The 21,765-nt window shown below is 49.4% G+C and overlaps 2 protein-coding genes across 6 annotated transcripts in view; one reads left to right on the top strand and one right to left on the bottom strand.

The window, feature by feature from the left end:
- The first annotated feature begins 83 nt into the window (after positions 1–83).
- Positions 84–21,590, top strand: LOC123635717. 4 transcript variants are annotated; one of them, XM_045548184.1, is made up of 6 exons: positions 1,022–1,054; positions 1,994–2,059; positions 8,384–8,485; positions 11,738–11,861; positions 14,649–14,758; positions 21,420–21,590. In XM_045548184.1, exons 3-6 carry the CDS (start codon positions 8,480–8,482, stop codon positions 21,465–21,467), a joined length of 288 nt encoding a protein of 95 aa, XP_045404140.1. In that variant the 5' UTR covers positions 1,022–1,054; positions 1,994–2,059; positions 8,384–8,479; the 3' UTR covers positions 21,468–21,590. The 4 variants fall into 4 exon arrangements, 2 of the variants coding, with proteins under 2 accessions (XP_045404140.1, XP_045404139.1); XR_006734194.1 differs by lacking the exon at positions 21,420–21,590 and having other exon boundaries at positions 1,043–1,054; positions 1,953–2,059; positions 14,649–14,987; XR_006734195.1 differs by lacking the exons at positions 1,022–1,054; positions 1,994–2,059; positions 21,420–21,590 and adding an exon at positions 84–166 and having other exon boundaries at positions 14,649–14,987.
- Positions 17,858–21,765, bottom strand: part of BMP8A (bone morphogenetic protein 8a) — a 29,533-nt gene continuing 25,625 nt past the window's right edge. The window contains exons 7-8 of one of the 2 annotated variants that reach the window (XM_045548181.1): positions 19,685–19,865; positions 17,858–18,432 (exon numbers count right to left, since the gene is read on the bottom strand). In XM_045548181.1, coding sequence (XP_045404137.1) covers positions 19,716–19,865 — 150 coding nt within the window. In that variant the 3' untranslated portion in view covers positions 17,858–18,432; positions 19,685–19,715. Of the gene's footprint in view, positions 18,433–19,637; positions 19,866–21,765 lie in introns of those variants that run through there. The other variant, XM_045548182.1, reaches the window with a different exon arrangement.

Consider the following 21,765-nt stretch of genomic DNA (forward strand, 5'->3'; position numbering starts at 1 on the left):
TAAATATGATCCTGTCCCATTATATTCAGTTATGGTAGGATCTTTTTATTGGCCCCATTTAACTTTTAACAGGGAACAGAAGTCTGGTATGGTCAAAACAGACCTTGGGTCTGGCTCAGGAAAATAGGATGCAGAGTGGGGCTGGCACACCTCCCAAGGACATAGGGTAAGATCTACAGAACCTGGCTGAACCTCGCCCCCGCCCTCCTTTCCTGGACTGTGTTGGTTGGGGCTTGTTCATCTATCAGCAGTTGATTTGCCATGGAGGTGGGCAGATCAGTTGCCCAGTCTGCAAAAAGATATCCTCTGGCAGTGGGAAAATGTTCAGGAGAAAGATCTAGTGACAATAGCAAACAAAAATGCTTAAGTCCTCAGTATTTTATGGTTCCTTTGATTGTCCAAGTGACAGTAAACTGGCAGGGTCACCCCACCTTTGCTGCCCACTTGCCCTCCCTGTCCTTTCCCTACCTTGAGCTTACCAGGCTCTCCTTCCTGGGGCCTTACTCAGGCAGCCCCCCCCCCCCCCCTTTTTTGAGACAGTCTTGCTCTGTCACCTGGGCTAGAGTGCCATGATGTCAGTAGCTCACAGCAACCTCAAACTCCTTGGCTCAAGCTATCCTCCTGCCTCAGCCTCCGGAGTAGCTGAGACTACAGGCGCCTGCCACCACGCTGGGCTAATTCTATTTTAGTTGCCCAGCTAATTTCTGTTTTAGAAGAGATGGGGTCTCGCTTTTGCTGGGGCTGGCCTCAAACTCCTGACCTCAAGCAATCCTCCCGCTCAGCTTCCCTGAGTGCTAGGATTACAGGCATGAGCCACTGCGCCCAGCCGTGGCAGTCCCTTTCTTAGCGTGTTTGCCCTTCTTGGCAGGGTCCTTGTCCGTAAAGTCTGGTCTTACCTTAAATAACATCTAAGTGCCCATTCTAAAGTGAATGACCCCATTTCCCATGACCCCGTCTTCGGTTAAAGCGGTTATGAGTTTAGGGGCGGGGCAGGGCGTGTTCATCCGGCGGAAGAGCGGGGAGCAAAATGGCGGCCTCCAAGAGGACGCTGGACGTGAGTGAGCATGCGTGCGGCAAGCCGGGAATGCTCCGGCGAACAGGGTGGACGGGCTGCGGAGTGGGTTACCGGGTTTTGCAGAGTGGACTGTGTGTGGGCCCCCAGCTGCCTGGGCCGGGTCTGCTGTAGGGCTTTACCCCTTCAGCCTGTGTGCAGCGCTGGTAGGCGCCGCTCAGACCCTCCACCCCAGTCCCAGAGAGGTGGTTGCGATATGTTCTTGTGACCTCCGACCTCATCCCAAGCTCTGGCACCCGTTCGTTTCATAAACCCCACAGCCCTGGTGCCTTAGAGGGAAGAGTTCCCAGAATAGCAGGGAAATTATGAAAACAGCCTCACTGCGTGGGTTGGTGAAAGCTGTGATGCAACTGTGTGACAGTGAGGTTGAGGAATGGCCACTCCATCCACAGAGATGAGGGTAAATTTCCAGGATGCTCTGAGGTCAGAGATGGGTTTGAAAGATCCAGAATTAGCCAGGCAGCCAAGGTGGAGGCAAGGCTGTTGCCTGAATTGAGAGGAGCACCAAGAGCAAAAACCCAGAGGTGTAAAGAAGCCTGGCACTTGGGGGCAAATAGTTTGCATTGGGGAAGCAAGGAGAAAAGAGGCCAGAGGTGGGCACGTCCCAGGTTAGGAGGTCTTATATGTCCTGCTAAGAAATGTGGACTTTGGCCTTTGGGCATTGACCTTTATCCTTTGAAGAATAACAAGCAGAAGAGTGATGTAATCAGATTTGTACTTTTGGGGTCATTCTATTGACTATAGAAGAGAGAAACTGGAACCATTTAGTCCATTTTGGAAACTGTCATTATAACTAAGGGCGTGATGTAGGTCTCAAGAGGGCTAGGGAAAGGATTGTATCTCACAAGTGATTTGTATACCCAAAGGGTATACCAAAAAGGTATCCCTTTCTTCCTTCCCTCCCTGTGTTCATATTAACAGGGTTTTGTAGCAGCCGCACCAAAAGTATCGAGAGACTGGTTCAGAATACTCTCTGTCTGCTTACAGGTGAGCTTGCAAAGGGGGTGGAGGACTGGAGTTCATGCTGCTTTTATTTCTTTTGGAGGTATCACAGATGTCCTGATTCCACTGTATCATAAAATGATGGCACTGAAAAGTGTCTCCCATGTTCAGATTCCTGATGCCAGGAAAAGAACTTGGGAAAAAATTTTAAGTCATGGGTATCCTATGTATGCCTAGTATATAATGAAGGTCAGGACAACATGACTGTTATCTTGGTGATAGAAAAGGAATATTCATTCTGAGGACAGCAAGGCCAGGATGGTGGTGTGGCTGTGGGCTGAACTTTACAGAGATTGACATTCTGTTGGGTTTGAGGGAAGACTTTGATCACATTGGAACCATTTGGGGGCTTTGATTTCTTGGTTTTTTTTTTTTTGTTTTTTTTTTTTTTGAGACAGGGTCTCACTCTGTTGCCTGGGCTGGAATGCAGTGGCATCACCATAGTTCACTGCAACCTCAAACTTCTGGGCTCAAGGGATCCTCCTGTCTCAGTCTTCATAGTAGCTGGGACTACAGGTATGTGCCACCATGCCCAGCTAATTTTTTTTTTTTTTTTTTTTTGTGGAGACGGGGTTCTCACTATTGCCCAGGCTGGTCTCGAACTTCTGGCCTCAAATGATCTTCCCACCTCAACCTCCCAAAGTGGTAGGATTACAGACATGAGCCACTGTGCCTGGCCTTATTTCTGATCATTAATGTAATAACCGTATGGTAGCAATCAGTAGGAGGATAGTCTTAGAAAAATCTTTAATGATTTGGCTGTAGTTTCATACCACCTGCTGGGTAGCTGTACCCTACCTTTCCTGCACACTAGACCTCCCTTCTTGGCAGCTGTGCTATTAAATAGCAGAGAGTTGGGAGGGAAGCTCACCTTCAGCAGTGGAGCCTTGGCTTCTGCTTACCTGGATGAGTATTCCTTCAGTTAGTATCCCAATTACCAGTGCAAGTTTGTTTGATCTTTTGTTGTGGTTTTCTAAAAACATAGGAGTTTTAGACCCAGCTCTGCCACTAACTTTCTGTGTGGACACAAACTCTGAGCCTTTAGTTCTTCGAATCTTAAAAAAAGGGCAATACTGGCTTTTGGGGGGGGGGGGTTTTCTTCTCCTGAGTTTTATAAATTGGTAATTCTTATTGTTGTTGGCCTCCCCCAGCTAAAATAACTTCTCCTAAGGACAAGGACTGTGGTCCCTTCTTTAGTAGTCACCTAACTTCGTAGTAAAGTCAATGCTCTGTACACAATTAAGGCTCAATTGGAATGAATGATAGTTAGAAAGCAACCTTTTATAAACAAAAGTTATCAAAATGCTTGGAAAGGAACTTTAGCCTTAAATTCCATGGTGGTAGAAATGAATACTACAAAATTTTAAAAATTAGTTCATTATTTAGCTATGTTTATTTAAAACAAACAAAATGACTAATATTTCTGGAAGCATTGTTGAATAAACCAAGAAAAATCTGAAAACTTTCTAAGTGGCATCTGGATATGGCTTGTTTCCTCCTGTTGCTCAGAGTGAGTGCCGTGGCATCAGCCTAGCTCACAGCAACCTCAAACTCCTGGGCTTAAGCGATCCTACTGCCTCAGACTCCCGAGTAGCTGGGACTACAGGCATGCGCCACCATGCCCGGCTAATTTTTTCTATATATATTTTTTAGTTTTCCAGATAATTTTTATTTCTATTTTTAGTAGAGATGGGGGTCTCTCTCAGGCTGGTCTCGAACTCCTGAGCTCGAGGGATCCACCTGCCTCGGCCTCCCAGAGGGCTAGGATTACAGGCGTGAGCCACCACGCCCGGCCCTCTTTTGTTGAATTTGAGTTGTCAGAAATAAGAAATTTTCCGTTTAGTGTTTGACTAGTGTTACTCTCATGATTGGTTACAGAAAGTGTCACTCTGGGCTGGGATAGTCATTTCCTGGGGCTTCCATTATAAATTACAACAAACTTGGGTGGCTTGAAACAACAGAAGTTTATTCACTCACAGCTCTGGAGACCAGAAGTCCAATATCAAGGTTTTGACAGGGCCATGTTCTCTCTGAAGACCCTAAGGAAGAATCTTCCATGCTGCTTCCTGGCTTCTGGTGGCTCCTCACAATTCCTCAGCTTATAGCATCACTCCAAGCTCTGCCTCTGTTTTCGCATGGCTTTCTTCTCTGTGTGTGTCTCTCTGTGACTTTTCTTCTTATAAGGATACCAATCATTGGATTTAGGGGCCCGTAACAATCTAGTATGACTGTATCTTAACGAATTACATCTACAAAGACCCTATTTCTAAATAAGATCCCATGCTGAAATTTTGGTAGACATGAAATTTTGGGAGATGCTATTCAACCTACCGCTGTGGCTTGGTAGTGGCAGTTGCAGAGAGACATGAAGTTCTGGTTGAAGGAAGGCGTGCCAGGCCTGGCTCAAAGATCCCCTCTTGTAGTCAGAATACACAAGACAGGTCCTGCAGATGCCTGAGCCCTCTGGCCTGACATTGCTCGTTCCTGTATTCCTGGGTGTATTCTCTGTCTCCATGACCTAATTAGTACATCCATACACCACCAGCTCCAAGAGGCAGTTAGTATGTGCTCTGTTAAATATATACAATCTAGACAGGTAGGAGGAGAAAATGTGTCTTTTGTGTGTGTGCTTATGCTCCTGAGTTTTTATTTGAGCACTAACTATAAGAAGAGCTGAACTATAGATATGAACTTTGTCTTCTTTTGGCAGGATGTTGCAACAGCTGTGGACAACATGGTATGGCTGAGGATCTTTATTTTTTACTGAAGCTATTATTTGGTGCCACTTTTCAGTAGAACGAACCTTCATGTACATATTGTGTTTCTAGTTTCTACAATTTCAAAATTATATAGCAAGCAAAAATTGTCATTACTTGAAAATATGCACTCTGAACTTATAAAATTAATTCTTAATCAGACATCCTCTCCATTTAACATTTGCATGAATACCAACTATCTTTGTTGGCCAATCTCTCCCTGACTGTTTTGTTTTTGTCACAGGGGTCAGCAAACTATAGCCTGTGGGCCAAATCCATCCTACAGCCTGTTTTTTGTGGCCTATAAGCCAAATAATGTTTATATTTTTAAAGGATTGGGGGGAGTGAAGAAGAATGTGCAGCAGAAACTATGTGTGGCTCACAAAGCCTGAAATCTACTGTCTAGCCCTTTACGGAAAGTTTGCCAACCCCTAATCTAGGTCAGTATACTGCAAATAGAATATAACCTGGTTGCAAGGTCAACTTGTGAATCTCAGGTAAGAGGCGGGGTTTCATGAAGTGTGTGAGAGTGATTATGGGAAACTGCTCTAGTTGGCGCTAGTCAAAAACAGAGCCATTGAAAAGTTAGGCTGTCATATAGTTAAACCAATGAACAACTGAGAAAGAGAAAATCCGCAAGGATTGTGACAAGTTGGGTGCTTGAAAAGAAATTTGAATTCCTATTGCTGCTGAAACAAATTACCATAAATTTGGTGGCTTAAAACAATACAAATTTATTTTATAGTTCTAGAGGTCAGAAGTCCAAAATGGGTCTCACTGAGCTAAAATCAAAAGCGTAGGCAGGGCTGTATTCACTTTGGGGGCTCCCCAGGAGAATCTGTTGCCTCTCCTGGCTTCTAGAGGCTGTCCACATTTCTTGGCTCATAACCTCTTCCATCTTCAGAGCCAGCAATGGCAGCTCAAGTCCTTCTCACTCTGACTCACTCTGAAACTAAATCTGTCTCTTTTTTCCACATTTAGAGGACTCCTGTAATTACATTGGAAGGCGGGGTCCAGCGGCTCATGCCTATTATCCTAGCACTTTGGGAGGCCAGGTGGGAGGATCGCTTGAGGCCAGGAGTTCAAGACCAGCCTGAGCATCATGTAAAGACCCCATCTCTACAAAAAAATTTTAAAAAGTTTGCCAGCCATGATGGCAGTGAGCTATGGGCAGTGAGCTAGCCCAGGCAACAGAACAGAACCCTGTCTGGGGAAAAAAAAAAGTAGGCCCATCCAAATAATCCAGGATAATTTATTTTAAGGTCAGCTGACTAGCAGCCTTAATTATATCTGCAACCGTAATTCCTTCTTGCCATATAACATAATGCACACAGGTTCCAGGGAGCAGACTATGAACATCTTTGGAGGGCCATTTTGCCTACCACAAAACCCTTAAATGCCCCCCCTTTTATCTTTACAATCAATCTTCATGACTAAGTATGAAATGAGGGTGTCATTTCATGCTATCATTCCATTTTTTTAAATTGCTGGAAATAAAATTAGTGCCTGATCCATCTTTGTTTCTAAGAAGAAGGGCATAGTTGTAATTATAACCTAAATCTTGCTAAATTAAGGAATCTTTTTTCATACATCTTTTAGTTCTCATGAAAGGGCCTAAAGCAAACTTTTTTTATTAACTTACCTTTTCAAGTATCAATTATTCTTAGATAATGAAATAATTCTACATTTCATTCCATGTTCTCTGTTACTCTCATCAAATATGTCCAACAATCAACCATACCATTTTTCTTCGGTTCAAAGCTCATCTTGACTTTCTTATTTTTTGTTTGTTTGTTTTTGGTTTTTTGAAACAGGGTCTCACTCTGTTGCCTAGGCTAGGGATCAGTGGCATCATCATTGCTTGCTGCAACCTCAAACCTTGGGCTCAAGTGATCCTCCTGTCTCAGTCTCCCAAGTAGCTGGGACTACAGGTGTGAGCTACTGTACCCGGCTAATTTTTCTGTTTTTTTTTTTTTGTTTTTTTTTTTTCATAGAAATGAGGGTCTCACTCTGTGGCCTGGGCTGTTCTCAAACTCCAGGGCTCAAGCAATCCTTCCACCTTGGCCTCCCAAGGTTCTGGGATTACAGGCATGAGCTGCCATGCCCGGCCTGGTCTTGACTTTCTAAGGTGGACTCAGGTACTTGGTAACTGTATTTACCCTTAGAATTTCAGAGAGTCCTGAACTTAAATCCAAAGATCATGCCAGCACAGGCCTTCTTGTGTATTGGTATTAAAGGAAGTGTATGGTGGCTCAAGGGCTTTTTTGTGGCTACTTTGTGTTTAGTTTGCTGTTAGGGGCTACAGGCTCCTGGGCTGGGAATTAATCCTGAGCAAATCTCAGACTTCTCAGAAATAAATGGAGGTCAGATCTGGTGACACATGCCTATAGTCGCACCTACTCAGAGCTTGAGGTGGGAGGATTGCTGGAAGCCAGGAGTTTGAATCCAGCCTGGACAACATATTGAGACCCCATTTTTAAAAATAAATACATAGGCTGAGCGCAGTGGCTCACACCTGTAACCCTAGCACTCTGGGAGGCCGAGGCGGGTGGATTGTTTGAGCTCAGAAGTTCGAGACCAGCCTGAGCAAGAGCGAGACCCCATCTCTACTAAAAATAGAAAGAAATTATCTGGACTACTAAAAATATATATAGAAAAAATTAGCCGGGCATGGTGGCACATGCCTATAGTCCCAGCTACTCAGGAGGCTGAGGCAGGAGGATTGCTTGAGCCCAGGAGTTTGAGGTTGCTGTGAGCGAGGCTGATGCCACGGCACTTTAGCCTGGGCAACAGAGCGAGACTCTGTCTCAAAATAAATAAGTAAATACATACATACATACATGAATGAAAAAAAATTTTAAAAAGAAGTAAATGGAAGGCTATCAGTTATTCTTTTAACCTAATGAGGTTTAAGAAGCTGAGTTATATATCAGTCTTTTCAGAATAAATTTGTATCAATTTGACCAAACCCATGAGAATTAGAGAAAGTTCTTCCAGACCAGGTGAGTGGGAGCAACTCACAGATTCCGTCATATCCCTTGGCCTTTGCTGCATTTTTATCCTGGTCTTACTGGAATGGAATTTATTGGAATTTATTCCTGGAAAGGAATTTATTCCTTACTGGAATTTATTCCTGGTCAACAGGAATGTTGTGGTGGTGGTATAAACACAAGTAGAGTGGTTTATAGTGGAGAAGAGGATGCAACACCTCCCTGGAAATAAAGAATTTGAGATTCTCAGCAAGCCAGAGGCATTGTCCCATGTGAAAGTCTCGCTTTTTGATATAGACATAGACATGCCTGCTCAGCCTTGACACTGGCCAGGATTTCCCTTTTGTCTTGACTTAGTCCCTCCTCTGTACTCTGATTTGCCTCTGCTAAGAGCTGGACTTTAGGGCCTGACAATTCTTCTTGTCTTGGGGAGTTCCTCTGGCTGTGAGAGCTTACATAGTGCGTTCACTCTGCTGATGAAGCAGTGCAGAACTGAACATAGCTGATCAGCAATTGGCCGATAGCTTGAATTTCTTAACATTCTTTTGATTCTTCCCTTACAGTCTGATAAGATGACGACTGGTTGAAGAAGTCTGGGAAGAGAATAAGTAGGAAGATGGTTCTAGAGCCTCCCAAAAGCAGAAACCCAGGAGGAGAGAATGAAGGTTCGTGCTTTCAGAGGAGAGGCTGGCGCTTTCTACCCAGGGCACGTCTGATGTGAGTGGCGTTAGAGAATTGAATGGAGAAGCTTGCTGTTTCTCATCTAGGTGCAAAATATGTGTGCTCAGGTATTTGTGGTTGCTGTTGAACATGGAGAGTGAGGTGGGAAAGGACAGTGCATGCTCCTCATCACTGGCATCCACCATCCAGAGGCCTTTCCTGCTCCCTCACTGAAGGCCGTGGCACCAGGCTCACTGTCTTCCTATTCCCACCCCAATTCCAGGGAGGCAGAATAACGTAGAAGCCCCTTCCCCTCAGTCTGTACAGAGCACAAGGCTCTCCCTGCCCCATCATTTTCTCCTGCTTGTCTATAGAACATCCTGACCCTTGTTCTTAGGATAATTTAGGGGCTCCTCCTCCTCTGTGCATTTCTCTGAGTTCCTTCTTTATCCCTCAGCTCCTCTCTCCATCTTGTCCTTGTGCAGTCTCAGCCACTTTTGCCTCCTGCCTAAGGTAACAACTATTCATCGTCCTGATGACTTGCTGATCTCTATCCCTAGCCCTCACCTTTCACGTATTTCTGTCCTGATGTCTCACAGGCACCATAAATAAAGCACATTCCAAATGAACTTCCTCACCTTTCACTCTGGGGTTCCTGTATGTTCAATCTTAGTTCGCTTTGCCATCTTCAACATAATCACCCCACCCAGACACCTCGGTGTCAGCTTAGACCTCTCGTTATATTTCATACCTAATGCATTGCCATATCCTGCTAATTTTATCTTTTAAATCTTCCTGCGTTTCTCCTCTCCTGCTTTTTCCTGCCACCATTGTCTTATCCTCTCCTGTGGGTAATTATGGTAGCTTCTCAACTGACCTCCCTGCTCTCCTCTCGTCCTTAGCAGCCAGAGGGAGCTTCCCCAAGCACAGATCTGACGGTGTCACTCCCCTCAGCATTCTAGGCCGCCCTCATCTACAGGATGGAGTCCAGGCCCCATTAAAAGATACAGAAAGTTTCTCTATGTTCTGACGTCTGTTTACCCCTCCACATTTTGTCTCCATTTTATATTCTAGGAAACAAGAGTTTGTAGATATCTATAAATCTCTGTGTTTTTGCATAAATCATTCCTCTGCCTGCAGTGCCCTTTGTAGCTTATTTTATCTGGCTAACTCCTCACTTTTCATGGCTCAGCTCAGTTACCACCTTCTCCAGGAAACTTTTCTGAATCCTCTAATGAGTGAGATAAGTGTCCCTTCTGGGCTCCCATGGCCTCTGGGCTCCTGTGGCACCTTCCCTCGTAGCAGTCACTGCATTATATTGAAATTTCTTATTTAACAAATGTTTAAATATTGCTTATTCTATGCCAGGCACTGTTCTAAGTGCTTTACAAATACGTCATCCTAATGACAATTATTTGAGATAAGTACTATTATTATCCCCAATTCTAGGTGAGGAAACTGGGACACAGTGAGTTCAAATACCTTGTCCATTGTTGCACAGCTCATAAGTGGTGGAGCTGAGATTTGAAGTAAGGCTGCAGAGCTCCAGGGCCTGTGTCCTTCATGCAGTTGTGGGCACCTCTCCATGCTGGATAGCTAGTTCCTCGAGGGCCATATCTGTAATCAACCCTGGTGTTTGGCCTGATAGCTCAAAACCTGTATGTTTAACTATTAATCCAGACTACAATGAGGTCAGAAACAACAGTTTTCTCATCAAGAAAATGAGAGGGGCTGGGCACAGTGGTTCACGCCTGTAATCCTAGCACTCTGGGAGGCCGAGGTGGGTGGATTGTTTGAGCTCAGGAGTTTGAGACCAGCCTGAGCAAGAGTGAGACCCCATCTCTACTAAAAATAGAAAGAAATTATATGGACACCTAAAAATATATATAGAAAAATTAGCTGGGCATGGTGGCGCATGCCTGTAGTTCCAGCTACTTGGGAGGCTGAGGCAGTAGGATTGCTTGAGCCCAGGAGTCTGAGGTTGCTGTGAGCTAGGCTGATGCCACGGCACTCTAGCCCTGGCAACAGAGTGAGACTCTGTCTCAAAAAAAAAAAAAAAGGAAAATGAGAGGGTTTGTACTGCCATGTTTTATTTATCCTCTAGTCAATCTTGTCTTGGAGGACAAAGTGAGGCCCAACCTCCTCCATTGTCTTCTGATCACGCAGGCCCGAGCAAGAGGGCTGCCTGAAAGGGGCAGCCTTGCAAAATTAACAGGAAAATATCTAATCCCACCATTTCCTAGTAACAGTTAAGATCAATCCTATGAGTTCTCTCCCTAACAGGCACCCTGCAGGAGTTCTGTTTTGCACAACTTCTGAAAAGAGCTGAACAGACGGAAAAGAGGTGGTAAATCTCTCTTTGAAAATTCCTTTGAGAATCTGCTTTTTTTTATAGTCTAAAGAGTTCCTGAGTGAACACCAGGGTGCTAGCTTCAGACCTCAGCTATATCTCAAGGGCATAGTCACATCTGTGATAATCCTTTCTCCTAGGAAAGGCAGGAGAGCCGATTCTTGGACTTTGCCATCCTGCCGCTGCTTCTGCTATCATGTTGCTGCCGAGAAGAAAGGAAGGAGCAGATGCAGTGGTTTCTCAACTGTACTCCACTAGTTTACAACCTCCCCCTTTAAAAAGTCTGAATAGCTGCTTTTCGAGGCCAGCACATTCTTCCTTTCTCCACCTCCATGCTGGCCCCTTTTCCAGCCCTATCTCCACCTAGGAAAAAGTAAATAAACTTCTTCTTCCTATCCTAAATTCTGTCTGTAGAAATCTTTCTCAAAATCTGCACGCACTAGCTCTTATACCCTAACACTGTCCCCATAGCTTCTTCCATCTAGCCAGCCTGGGAATATGGACGGCTGAGCATAGAGGGAGGCGGCGGTGGTATGTGAACAGGGGGCTTGAACTGGGGTTTGAAGATACTGAGAGTTGTGAATCATGGGCCAGAAAAGTGCTGTTCTGGGACTGCAGGGCAGGGGGAAGCGAGCTGATGTGTCTGAAGGTGAGCTTGCTGAGATGACATGCCAGGGAGCCTCAAATCAGATAGTGCTGGGGTTTCTGGTCACTGGTGTCCAGGTGGGTGCTGTGGCCATGGCTCCTGCCTCCTGCAGCCCCGTCAGGGCCCGAGGCCTTCTCTGTCGGCACCTTGCTGCAGCCTGCTCACTGGAGTTGGGTTCTGAGTGCGTGTACAGAGGAATACTTGCGCTCCTACTTGGGGAGTCAGAGAGTTCTCTAACCAAGCAGTTTCTTCTGCGCCTAGGGAGAGCCCACTGCAAAAAAGGCCCGCTCAAATCCTCAGGTGTACATGGACATCAAGATCGGGAACAAGCCGGCTGGCCGTATTCAGGTGCTCCTGCGTTCAGACATTGTGCGCATGAGAACAGGTGAGCAGGGCTCCTTGTCAAGGTGGTGGGAAGCTGGTGGCCAAGCAGGCTGGGGAGGCAGCAGCCTGGAACCATGGGCCCTTGACCCTGTTTCAACCTGAGGCCATCTGAGGCATCTCACGTCCCAGCGTCCAGTAACAAATGAGGCAGACTAGACATTTCTGAAGCTCTCAAAGGCTTAGAACCATCAGAAAGAGTAAGCAATTGAAAGTTATAAACTGTTTTAATTATCCTCTGGTTTGGTTTTATTGTATTTTCTTTTTTCATAACTTTATTTTGACATATTTTCAAACTTATAGATAATATAGAATAAGAATCCTGTAAGAGTGGTTCAAGGAGCTTCCATATATCCTGTAGCCATTCAGTAATTTACCTTTTGCCCCCTTGCTGTATCATTTGCTTTACATACATACATATATACATATACATATGTGTGTGTATGTATATATTTTTTCCCCTGTTCCAACTGAAGAAGTTGAAGACATCATTCCTCTTTACTCCTGAATACTTCAGTATATATTTCCTTTTTTTCTTATTTGAGATAGGATCTCACTCTCTCACCCAGGCTGGAGTGCAGTGGCATCATCATAGCTCACTGCAACCTCGAACACCTGGGCTCAGGCAATCCTCCTGCTTCAGCCTCCTGAGTAGCTGGGACTACAGGCATGCACCACCATGCCTAGCTAATTTTTTTCATTTTTTTTGTAGAGATGAGGTCTTGCTGTATTGCCCAGGCTGGTCTTAAACTCCTGGCCTCGGCCTCCATAGTGCTGGAATTACAGGCCTGAGCCCCCACACCCCACCCTATATTTCCTAGGAACAAGAATATTCCCTCACATAATCACAGGACAACTATCAAAATTATGAAATTTAACCTTGACACACCACTTGAACCTTCCGGCCATATTCAGATTTCATCACTTGTCCCAATATTGTCATTTATAGTGATTTTTAGTAATTTTTCTTCCCTGAAAATGGTTCACTCATTGCATTTAGTTGTTGAGTCTCTTTAGTCTTCTTTTACTTGGAACAGTTTCTCAGTTTTTCATCGTCTTTTTTGATCTCAACATCTTTGAAGAGAACAGACAAGTTGTGTTTAAGGTTGTTTCTCAATTTGTATTTGCCTGGTACTTCTCATGATTAGATTTAGTTGTGTGTTTTGGCAGGGATACCAAAGAAGCAGTGCTGCTATGGTACCATATGAGGAAGTATGTGATGTCAGCTCAGATGTTTGCAATGTTAACTTTGATCACTCAGTTAAGGAGATATCCACCGGCATAAATTAAAAGCTAAAATTTTTTCTCCTTTCTAACCCTAGCCCACTCCCAGATGGTTACTATGTTTCCTATTTTATTAAATATTCATAATGACCCTTTTTACCCATAATCTTTTTTTGTTTTAATCTAGCTTTTTTATGTTTATCAAAGTCATAATTGCACATAATTTTTAAAATGTCATTCTATAATAAAACATGGCATTCTTCTCCCTTCAACATCATTTTTCTGCCCCGCCAGAGGCAACCAACACTCGTTTATTTTAATAAATATTTTGGCTTTTATTGCTATAGCTCTGAAAAATATACTCATGTTACTACTACTTGATTTCTTTTTTTCGGTTTTTCTGGGAAACCAATTCATGGAGATTTGCATGCAGGAAGTTTGTTGGAGAGTGATCTCAGGAACAACTCTAGTAAGAGAATGAGGGAAGCAGATTGGGCAGAGAGTATTTTAACTGCCTTGCTGTCACATAGAGACCTCAGCTGATCCCATGGGGAGTTTTGGAGCTTGGATGTCCCTTCAGAGTTGTCCTGAATTGAGGCGAGGGGGCCAGGCCTTTGTACCATCACATGGACCAGTCGTGAGTTCTGGCTGGTTCCCAGCAGTGGTGTAAACTTTGGTGAGGCAGCTCCCTTCGGCCAAGGGCATTTCCCAGGGTTGGTAGCATCCAGTACTCCTGGGTACTGAGGGTAAGAGTGCAAGACCAGCCTGGGCAACATAGTGAGACCCCATCTCTACAAAAAATTTAAAAATTAGCTGGGCGCGGTGGTGTGCACCTGCAGTCCCAGCTACTGGGGAGGCTGAGGCAGGAGGATCACTTGAGCCCGAGGGTTCCAGGTTACAGTGAGCTATGATGTTGCCACTGCACTTCAGCCTGGGTGACAGGATGAGATCCAGTCCCTAAAAACAAAAGCAAACAAATATATAATTCTTTGGATTTATATGGAAAGTGGACTGAGGTTCTAGGTTCAGATCATTATAAACAGATCTACATGAATGTTTGTCGGTATTGTTGAAAATCCAAGAGGATTTAGAGTAATTATCCATTAGGTGGGACGTTGCAAGACATCTAGATTCCTTCATTCCTTCCCGCTAATGACAGCAACACCCAATATTAGTAATCACCAAAAATACACCCTGGAGTCTCCATGGCCGTTAGCTAGGGGGCAGTATTGCCTCACTGAGAAGTGGCACCCTAGGCCACCACATCCAGGCCCAGGGCTTTCAGTGCTGTCTCTGAGTTAAGCTTGTCCCCACTGAAGTCTCCGTGCAGATGGCTCCCTGAGCGCCAAACTCCTATCCAACTGCCTGACTGTTGTCTTCACTGGATACCCCATGAGCATCTCAGACTTCACATGTGCAAAATAACTCTTGACCCGCTCCCCCAAGCTGCGGCCTGGGAGACATGGGCCAGGCTGCTTCCGCCCAGGTTCCAGGGTGGGCGTGGGCATCCCTAAGCCACTCTTCATTCTCCTCACTCACTCCCCTGATGTCTGTTCTGCCCACGAAGGCCCAGGGCAGCAAGGACAAGAAGCCAAAGCAGAAGGCGATCATCGCGGACTGTGGCGAATTTGTGTGAGAGACACTTTCTTTGCTGCCAGCCTCAGCTGTTTGAAGCAGGTAATGTTTGTGGCATGAGCACTTCCTCAGGGTCAGCTTGGAGCAGCTCCTCTGCCGGCACAGCCTGGACTTTTCCCAAGTGCGGCTGTGGGCCCCGAGCCAGCACGGGCAGGCTATGCGTGGCCACCGGCTTTTCCTGGCATTTGCTGCTGGGTCTGTCCTGGGCATACCAGTGTGGCACCTGGGATGTTTTCTTTGCTAAAATAAAATCCTAGTTCTTCTACTTCTGCCTCCAGCCAGGTCCCAGGTGTTTGCGGAGGTTGCAGCTAGGACAGGCCATAGCATCTTCCCTGAGGCCACCCGTGCCCCTCAGGCCAAGTCTCTGAAGAGACACCCTGTTGGGCCATTGCAAAAGTGGCTCTGTCTTCTCTCGCTCCCTCTCCTCTCTCTCCCCTTCTCTTCTCTCTCTCTCTCTCCCTCTTTTTCTCTGGCTACCAGGCAGGCAGGTGGGTGAGCCAGGCTCCATTCCTGCTCTCACAGCAACTGGTCTTGTTTCTCATGGGCATCTAAACACAATCTCACCAATCTCTTCACTCATTATGCGCTCACTGAACCGACAGTCAGAACTAGATTCCTGCATAGAGCCCGGGCCCCATGCCTGGTGCTGGGGAGACATCAGAAACAAGCCAGAGGTGGTTCCCGCCTCCCCCAACCCCGGGCCTGCCTGGGAGGTGCAGTCTGGTGCCACAGTTTGCAGCCTGTGCTAGGCTAGGCTGGCCTCTTGCTCTATGCAAATTCGAGGCCAGTCAGGCACCTCATGGCATCTCATGTGCTGAGGCTGAGCCCCTCGGTCACCAGAGCCTCCCCCAGGGCTGCCACCTGCTCCTGTGCCCCCTCCCAGTAGCTCTGTCTGGATGAGTGTTGACACTGGGAAGCTGCTAGGCTGGGCGGGTTCTTTCCACCTGTGTTGTTCAGGGTGGAGATCAGGGCGAGCCTGGTGGTGAGGGGACAGCCCTGCTGCCCCAGCCCCTGTGACCCTGGGCCAGCCTGGGTTTCTGTCTTCAATGGGGGCTTCCACCCCTCCATCAGCCTGGGCCTGCTCCCGGGCTGGGATCCACTGCCTGCAGTGCTCTCACCAGGGACCCTCTTACTGGTGTCCCTCTTACTTGTGGTCAGTCATAGCCATCAGGATGGGCAGCAGTGAGGACAGCTACTCAAGGCTGCTGTGACGCCCAAGAGAGAAGAGGGTGTGTGAAGTGCTCAGCATGGCTGGCTCTGGGGGTGACATGCAGGGAGGGGGAACAGGCTGCCCGAGGCCCTCAGAGGGAGGACTGGTCAAACAGCCCTGTGAGACGGGGCTAGTTGGGGTAGGGGTGGGAGGTCCTTGTTGCTGTGCTTCCATCACTACCCTGGGAAGGTGGGGCTACAGGCCTGGCCAGAGAGGCCAGTGGAAGGGGAGCCACCGTATGACTTCCCCAGAAGTTATCTTGCTGGGTCCACCTGTGACCCTTGTACGCTGAGGTCATCTGAGTCTCAGAGGTGAGGCCTGTCCCTGTCCCAATCACCCTGCTCCTTCAGCAGGGTCCTACCCTCTTCTTGTGCCAAGTGCTGCACAGGGGAAGAAAGTTCCTGGTCGAGGGATCTTGGGCTAATGGCCACCCTGTGACCACATGACCTGAGCACCGTGCTGCCCACCTGCCTGGTCACAGGAGTCCTGCCTGCCCTCTGAGCAGGGAGTAGTGAGACCTGTTAGTGAGGCAGACAAGGCAGAACCCAAGGGATGGGACGTAACTAAAGATTATATTTTCAAAGAATATTTAATAATGGAAATTTTCCAAAATATATCATAAATTGAATAAATCAGATCACCAAGCATTGTATAGAGTATGATCTTGACGTTATAAAATATCCATATACCATATATAAAAACAAATGTGTATGTGCCAAGAAAAGACAGGAAGGAACTGTTAACACTGGTGATCATGGCAGATTATGGCTGGTTTGTATTCTGGTTTTTGTTATTATCAAAATTTTCACCAGCACCCACGTAATATTTTCTAAAAAACTTTAAAGGGGGGTCCAAATGCTTGCTCAAGGCTTTCTGGTAAGAAGAGAAACTTTGGATAGAAAGGTCCCCCTCAGCTTGCTGGGAGGATACTGTTGGGCTGGAGGAGGGCCACACACCTGCCACTGCCTCCGCAGAGACCCCAGCACACTGGTCACCACAGTCCCAGGCTCCTTCCACAAGCAGGTGGGGTGCAGGGCCACAGCTCGTCCCAAGAGACGACCATGTTTAGATTTTTTTCAGGAAAAGCACAGCTTTGAGGTATTAAGAAATACAGCAGCACCTGCAGGGAGGCACGCGGGGCAGGCCCAAATTTGCAGGCCCGTTTAAAATGAGACTGCGCACAGATGCTGTTTATTCCACACGTCTGCGCAGGCATGCTGCCAAGCGCCCTGTGTCACACCTGACCCCGTGGAGGCCTTGCAAGGGCAGGTACCTCCTTCTCCAGAGGAAGAAGCAGGCGCAGAGGGTGTGTGATGTGGTCAGATTAACAAGAGGCGGAGCAGGACGTGATGCCAGGTCTGCTTGGTTCTAAAACGCCCCCGTCCTGGGGTGGGAGGGATCACCCTGCAGTGCATGGCCACCTCCCTGCAGAGACAGTGGGGCAGGACTGCTGCTCACCTGCCATCAGCTGTGCAGATGCGGCTCTTCCTCTGTGTCCTCCCTGTCAGTGCCAGCGTCTCGCGGTCAGTGGCTCGAGTGGACTGCCCTTGTTTACACTTGTAACGTGCAGCCTTGAATGCAGCCGGGGCTGACGGTTGCAGCTGGACCAGCAAGGTGGCCTTGGTACCTGTGCACCGATACTCCTGAGCTTGCATCCATAATAACCTCCCTTCGCTGAGGCCTTGTCCGTTTGATGTCATTGGGTGCTGCCTGGATGGCCGTCAGGAAGGCTGTGACCACGCCTTCCACTTTGCGGCATGAAAAGGGAGGCACATCTTGATGCTCACGTGCCTGGTCTGCTCACCGGGTGGGCAAGGCCAGCTGCATCGTCACAACATTCACTTCCCAGACTCCTGGCGGCCCCAAACCGTGCCAGGTTATGTGCTGGGCAGTGAAGGGACCAAACATTGACATTTGTCCAATAAGTCCAAACCCTCACTGCCCCTGATGTTGGGAGGAGAGAGCGGTTACATTGGGTCCTGAAATGGTAGGTGGGCTCCATGGCCGGTGCCACTGGGGCGCTCAGGCCTGGGGAGAGGGGAGAGGGTCTGGGCAGCACAGATTCTCTGGCTGGCAGGGCCTTTGGAATGAAAGAGTCCTGTGTCCTCAAGACACAGATGGGAAGCTGAAGAGTGAATAAGAAAGGGGACTTGTTCTGACACCAAGACAGTGGCTGGGCTGGAACCAGAATATTGGTCTCCTGACACTCAGGCCAGTGCCTTGTCCAATCCCTGCCAGCCTGCGCTCGAAGCCCTAGGCTAATGGGGAGCTCACCACCTTCCAGACAGCCAGGCCTGCCCTCGTGTACATGGGAGGGGGTCTTCCTCTGCACTCGCACACGGAGGCCCTCCCTGGTCCAGGAGGAGGGGCTGCTGTCCCGCGGCGTGGCCCCAGCCTCCACCCCTGCTGCCAGACCTGCCCTCCGAGGCTCCTCCTCGGGGTGCAGCGTGTGAACTCCAGAGAAGCACATCCTTGGGCACACGGGTGGTTCCACCTTGGGCTGTGCCTGTGGATGGGACAAGCCCAAGATTTGCTTTTAATGGCACAGTTCGGGCAGCTGGACTCTGTCTGTTCCAGCAGGTAAATTACAGGTTTGGCAAGTCAGAAATCAAATAAACACCCCAGCTCCCGGCAGCTGCTCCAAGGAGAACAGCGGTTTCCGGGAAAAGTGGGGGCTGAGACAAACCTCCCCACCCAACCCAGTCTAATTACCACCTGTCACTCCCTGGGAGTCCCTTGACTCACAGGCCCAAGACACAGGACAGGGCTGCTGGGCACCCGGGGTCATGCAGACTTTGGTGACCAGCCTGTTCTTAACTCCTAGACACAACCAAATACTGACAGTCCCCACCCTTGCCCCAGGCCTGGCCAGAGGCTGCCCGGTCACATGCTCTGGGGGGAGTGGACAGCTCCTCAGCAGGGCAGGAGGGGAAACCGGGTTCATGCCAACTCTTAATGGTGGCAGCTGTCTGCAGTTCCACCCTGAGGTCCTGCGGCCTGTCCAGGTTCCGCCGGAGAGGTACACAGGTTGATGACTGATCCTGGCCATGGGCAAGGGGATAGGCAGTGGTGGCATCTGCTCTGCCAGCCTGGACCATGAGCTGCAGCCACTGTCCTTGCTTCTGCTAAGAGTTAACTTTATCTCAGTGCTGAGCCCACCATGAGTGAGTGCGGTGGGGGCAGTTGGAACTGGAAGCCCCCAAGGTTCTTTGCCTCTCGGTGGGTCACGCCTCTTCCCCAGGCCGGAGAAGGGGCAGGCCCAGGGCAGGAAAGACACATGCAGTAACATGTCCCCACCAGCTTCAACCTTAGGTGACAGGGCCCATCCAGCTGGTTCACTTTTAATGTGCTAACTGTGCCCATGAGCCAAGTCCGAGGAATACAATAATACGCTGTGCTGTGGATATGTGCCTGTCTAATTATGCCCCAGAAGTGCCCATGTTGCACCTGGGAAGGGGCAGAGTCCTCCTGCCCACAACCAAACCCTGTGGTGAATGGTGCAAAGCCCACATCAGCCAACCTCAGACCAGCCAGGCTCGGACACTCTGGGCCAGGGATGGCCACAGACAGGCCCCAAGATAGGACTTCTGTGCTGACCCCAGATGGTACAGCCAGCCCACTGTCCAGCTCCGAGGCTGCTGTGCACATCAGGCCACCAAAGGGCTGGGCAGGGAGACAGTCAGCCCAGGGGAGGGGGCTGGAGGGGTCTGGGGTCTGGCTGGGGCTGAGGGTTTCCTGCCTCTGGAGCGGGGCCTTACCCTGGTGGGAAGGGGCCGGGTGGGCAGGGCCTCAGTGGCAGCCGCAGGCCTTGACCACCATGTTGCGGTGCTTGCGCAGGATGACGTTGTTGCTGCTGTCATAGTAGAGCACGGAGGTGGCGCTCAGCTTGGTGGGTGCGCAGCACGCCTTGGGGACTGCGTCTGGCTTCATCAGGTGCACCTGGGCAGTGAGGGGTACATGCAGGGGCATGAGCCTAGCGACCTCCAAGGCCCCCCCCTGCTCAGCCTGCTCCCCGCCCTGGCCCATCTCCAGGACACTGGGAGCCGCACGAGGGTAAGAGAGGCCCTCAGTGCTAGGGGAGCAGGACTGTGGGGACCACCTGTGCCCAGGGAAGGACACATGGCACGGGGGGGTCAGGTAGTGCAGCTAATGAGGGGCGACCAGTGCCAGGCCAAGGGCTCAGACTTCCTCCTGCGGACAACAGAAGGGAGGACAAAGGCCTCTCAGCCAAGGGCGACATGATCTGGTTTGTGCTCTATAGTAGATCCATGGCTGCTGCAGGGACTGTGGCCCCAGGGGAGCCCAGAGGGGCCCGTTTTCTTCTCCAGGCCTTCAGCAAGCCCAGCCCCACCCCACCCCTAGGGCCCCCTCAGGGCTCCTTGGGGCTCCTCTTCCTTCCCAGGCCTTAGCCACCCTGGCCCAGGTCTGCCTTTCTCCCCGGAGGATCTCCTATGTCTTCAGCTCTTAAAGGCCCTCCACCCGCCCACGTCTCTCACATTCCCAGTGTCACCTGAGACCCCTCCTCTGAACTCGACTTGTGCACCCAACTGCCCACCCGACTTCTCCCCTTGGGGCCGAAGGTCCTCCAGCAGAACTGCTGATGTCCTGTACCCCGACAGCACCCAGCCCGCCGCCCACGTCCTCAGTCCCCTCACCCATCAGGTGCTCTGGGCCCCTGGGAGACCCCTTATTCCTTGTCCCCACTCCCTGGAGTGGCCCTGCCTGGTCCAAGCTGCCATAACCCCGTCAGGTGACCAGAGCAGCCCTTGCTGGTCTCCTGCCTCCCCCACCACTGGCCCCTACCGCCCACCCTCCCACCACAGCCAGGCCCTGCTACCCGCCCCTCCCCCCCACCAGCTTCTCAGTGGACTTGAAATAAGACCCACCCTCCTTTCCAGGGACCTCCAGGCCCGGGAAGAGTGGCCTGCCCATCCCCAGGGTCACCTCCCTCCGCCTCCCTTAGCCCTCTGCCCCAGCCCCATCTCCCTGCTGGCCCTGAACCCCCCAAGCTCACTCCTGCCTTAGGGCCTCACACTTGCTCCTTCTGCCTGGAACATTCTTCCTCCGGCTCCTAAGATGGATCCTCCTGTGCACAGAGGCCCAGCCTGGCACCCTCCCCTGAGGGCCCTTTCTTCTCTTGGTCACAGGACGTGTGGCCGTGGTGGTAGTTTGCTGACGTGCTCACCCACAGCCTCCCCCAGGGGGCAATGCCCGTCCTCCTTGCTGCCTGGCAGGTGGTGAGTGCCCACTTTTGCTGAGCCGCTGGGGGCCTGGGCTGAGGCAGAGGCAGGGGTGAGGGGCAGAGGGGATGGGGTGCGTGTGTGTTGTGGTCAGAGTGTAACCGGCCCCACGAACAAACACAAAGTGACGCCCCGTCTGTGCTTTCCCTACGGCTTCCTTATGCTTGGGCTTCCGGGGCCGCTGGGCTCCACCAGCAGAACGTTATAATCTTGCTGTTTCACCAACCCTTTTCCCTTCTGTGTTGTCTCCCAGAAACGGAGACTCGTCAAAGGACATCAGCACACTCACCACCATCACTGACCTGCGACTTCTGAACTAGCCCTCCTGCCCGCGTCGCTTTCAACACAACTGCCCCATACGCGAAGCCACCGTCCTGAACCCCTTACAAAACCCCTGCCCTCAGCTGGTCGGATTTGAGGCATTTCTCCCATCTCCCAAGTGGTGTCACCTGTGATAAAGTATCACACTTCCTTGGCAACCCCTCAGTAATCGGCTTTCTGTGCGGTGAGCAACAGGACCAGAACCCCCTTGTGGGTCTGGTAACCAGACACGCCAGTGCACGCAGGCACACGTGTGTGTCAAGGTCACGCAGGTCCCC

This window comes from Lemur catta, chromosome 3, assembly GCF_020740605.2.
Source record: "Lemur catta isolate mLemCat1 chromosome 3, mLemCat1.pri, whole genome shotgun sequence".
Taxonomy (NCBI): Eukaryota; Metazoa; Chordata; class Mammalia; order Primates; family Lemuridae; genus Lemur; species Lemur catta.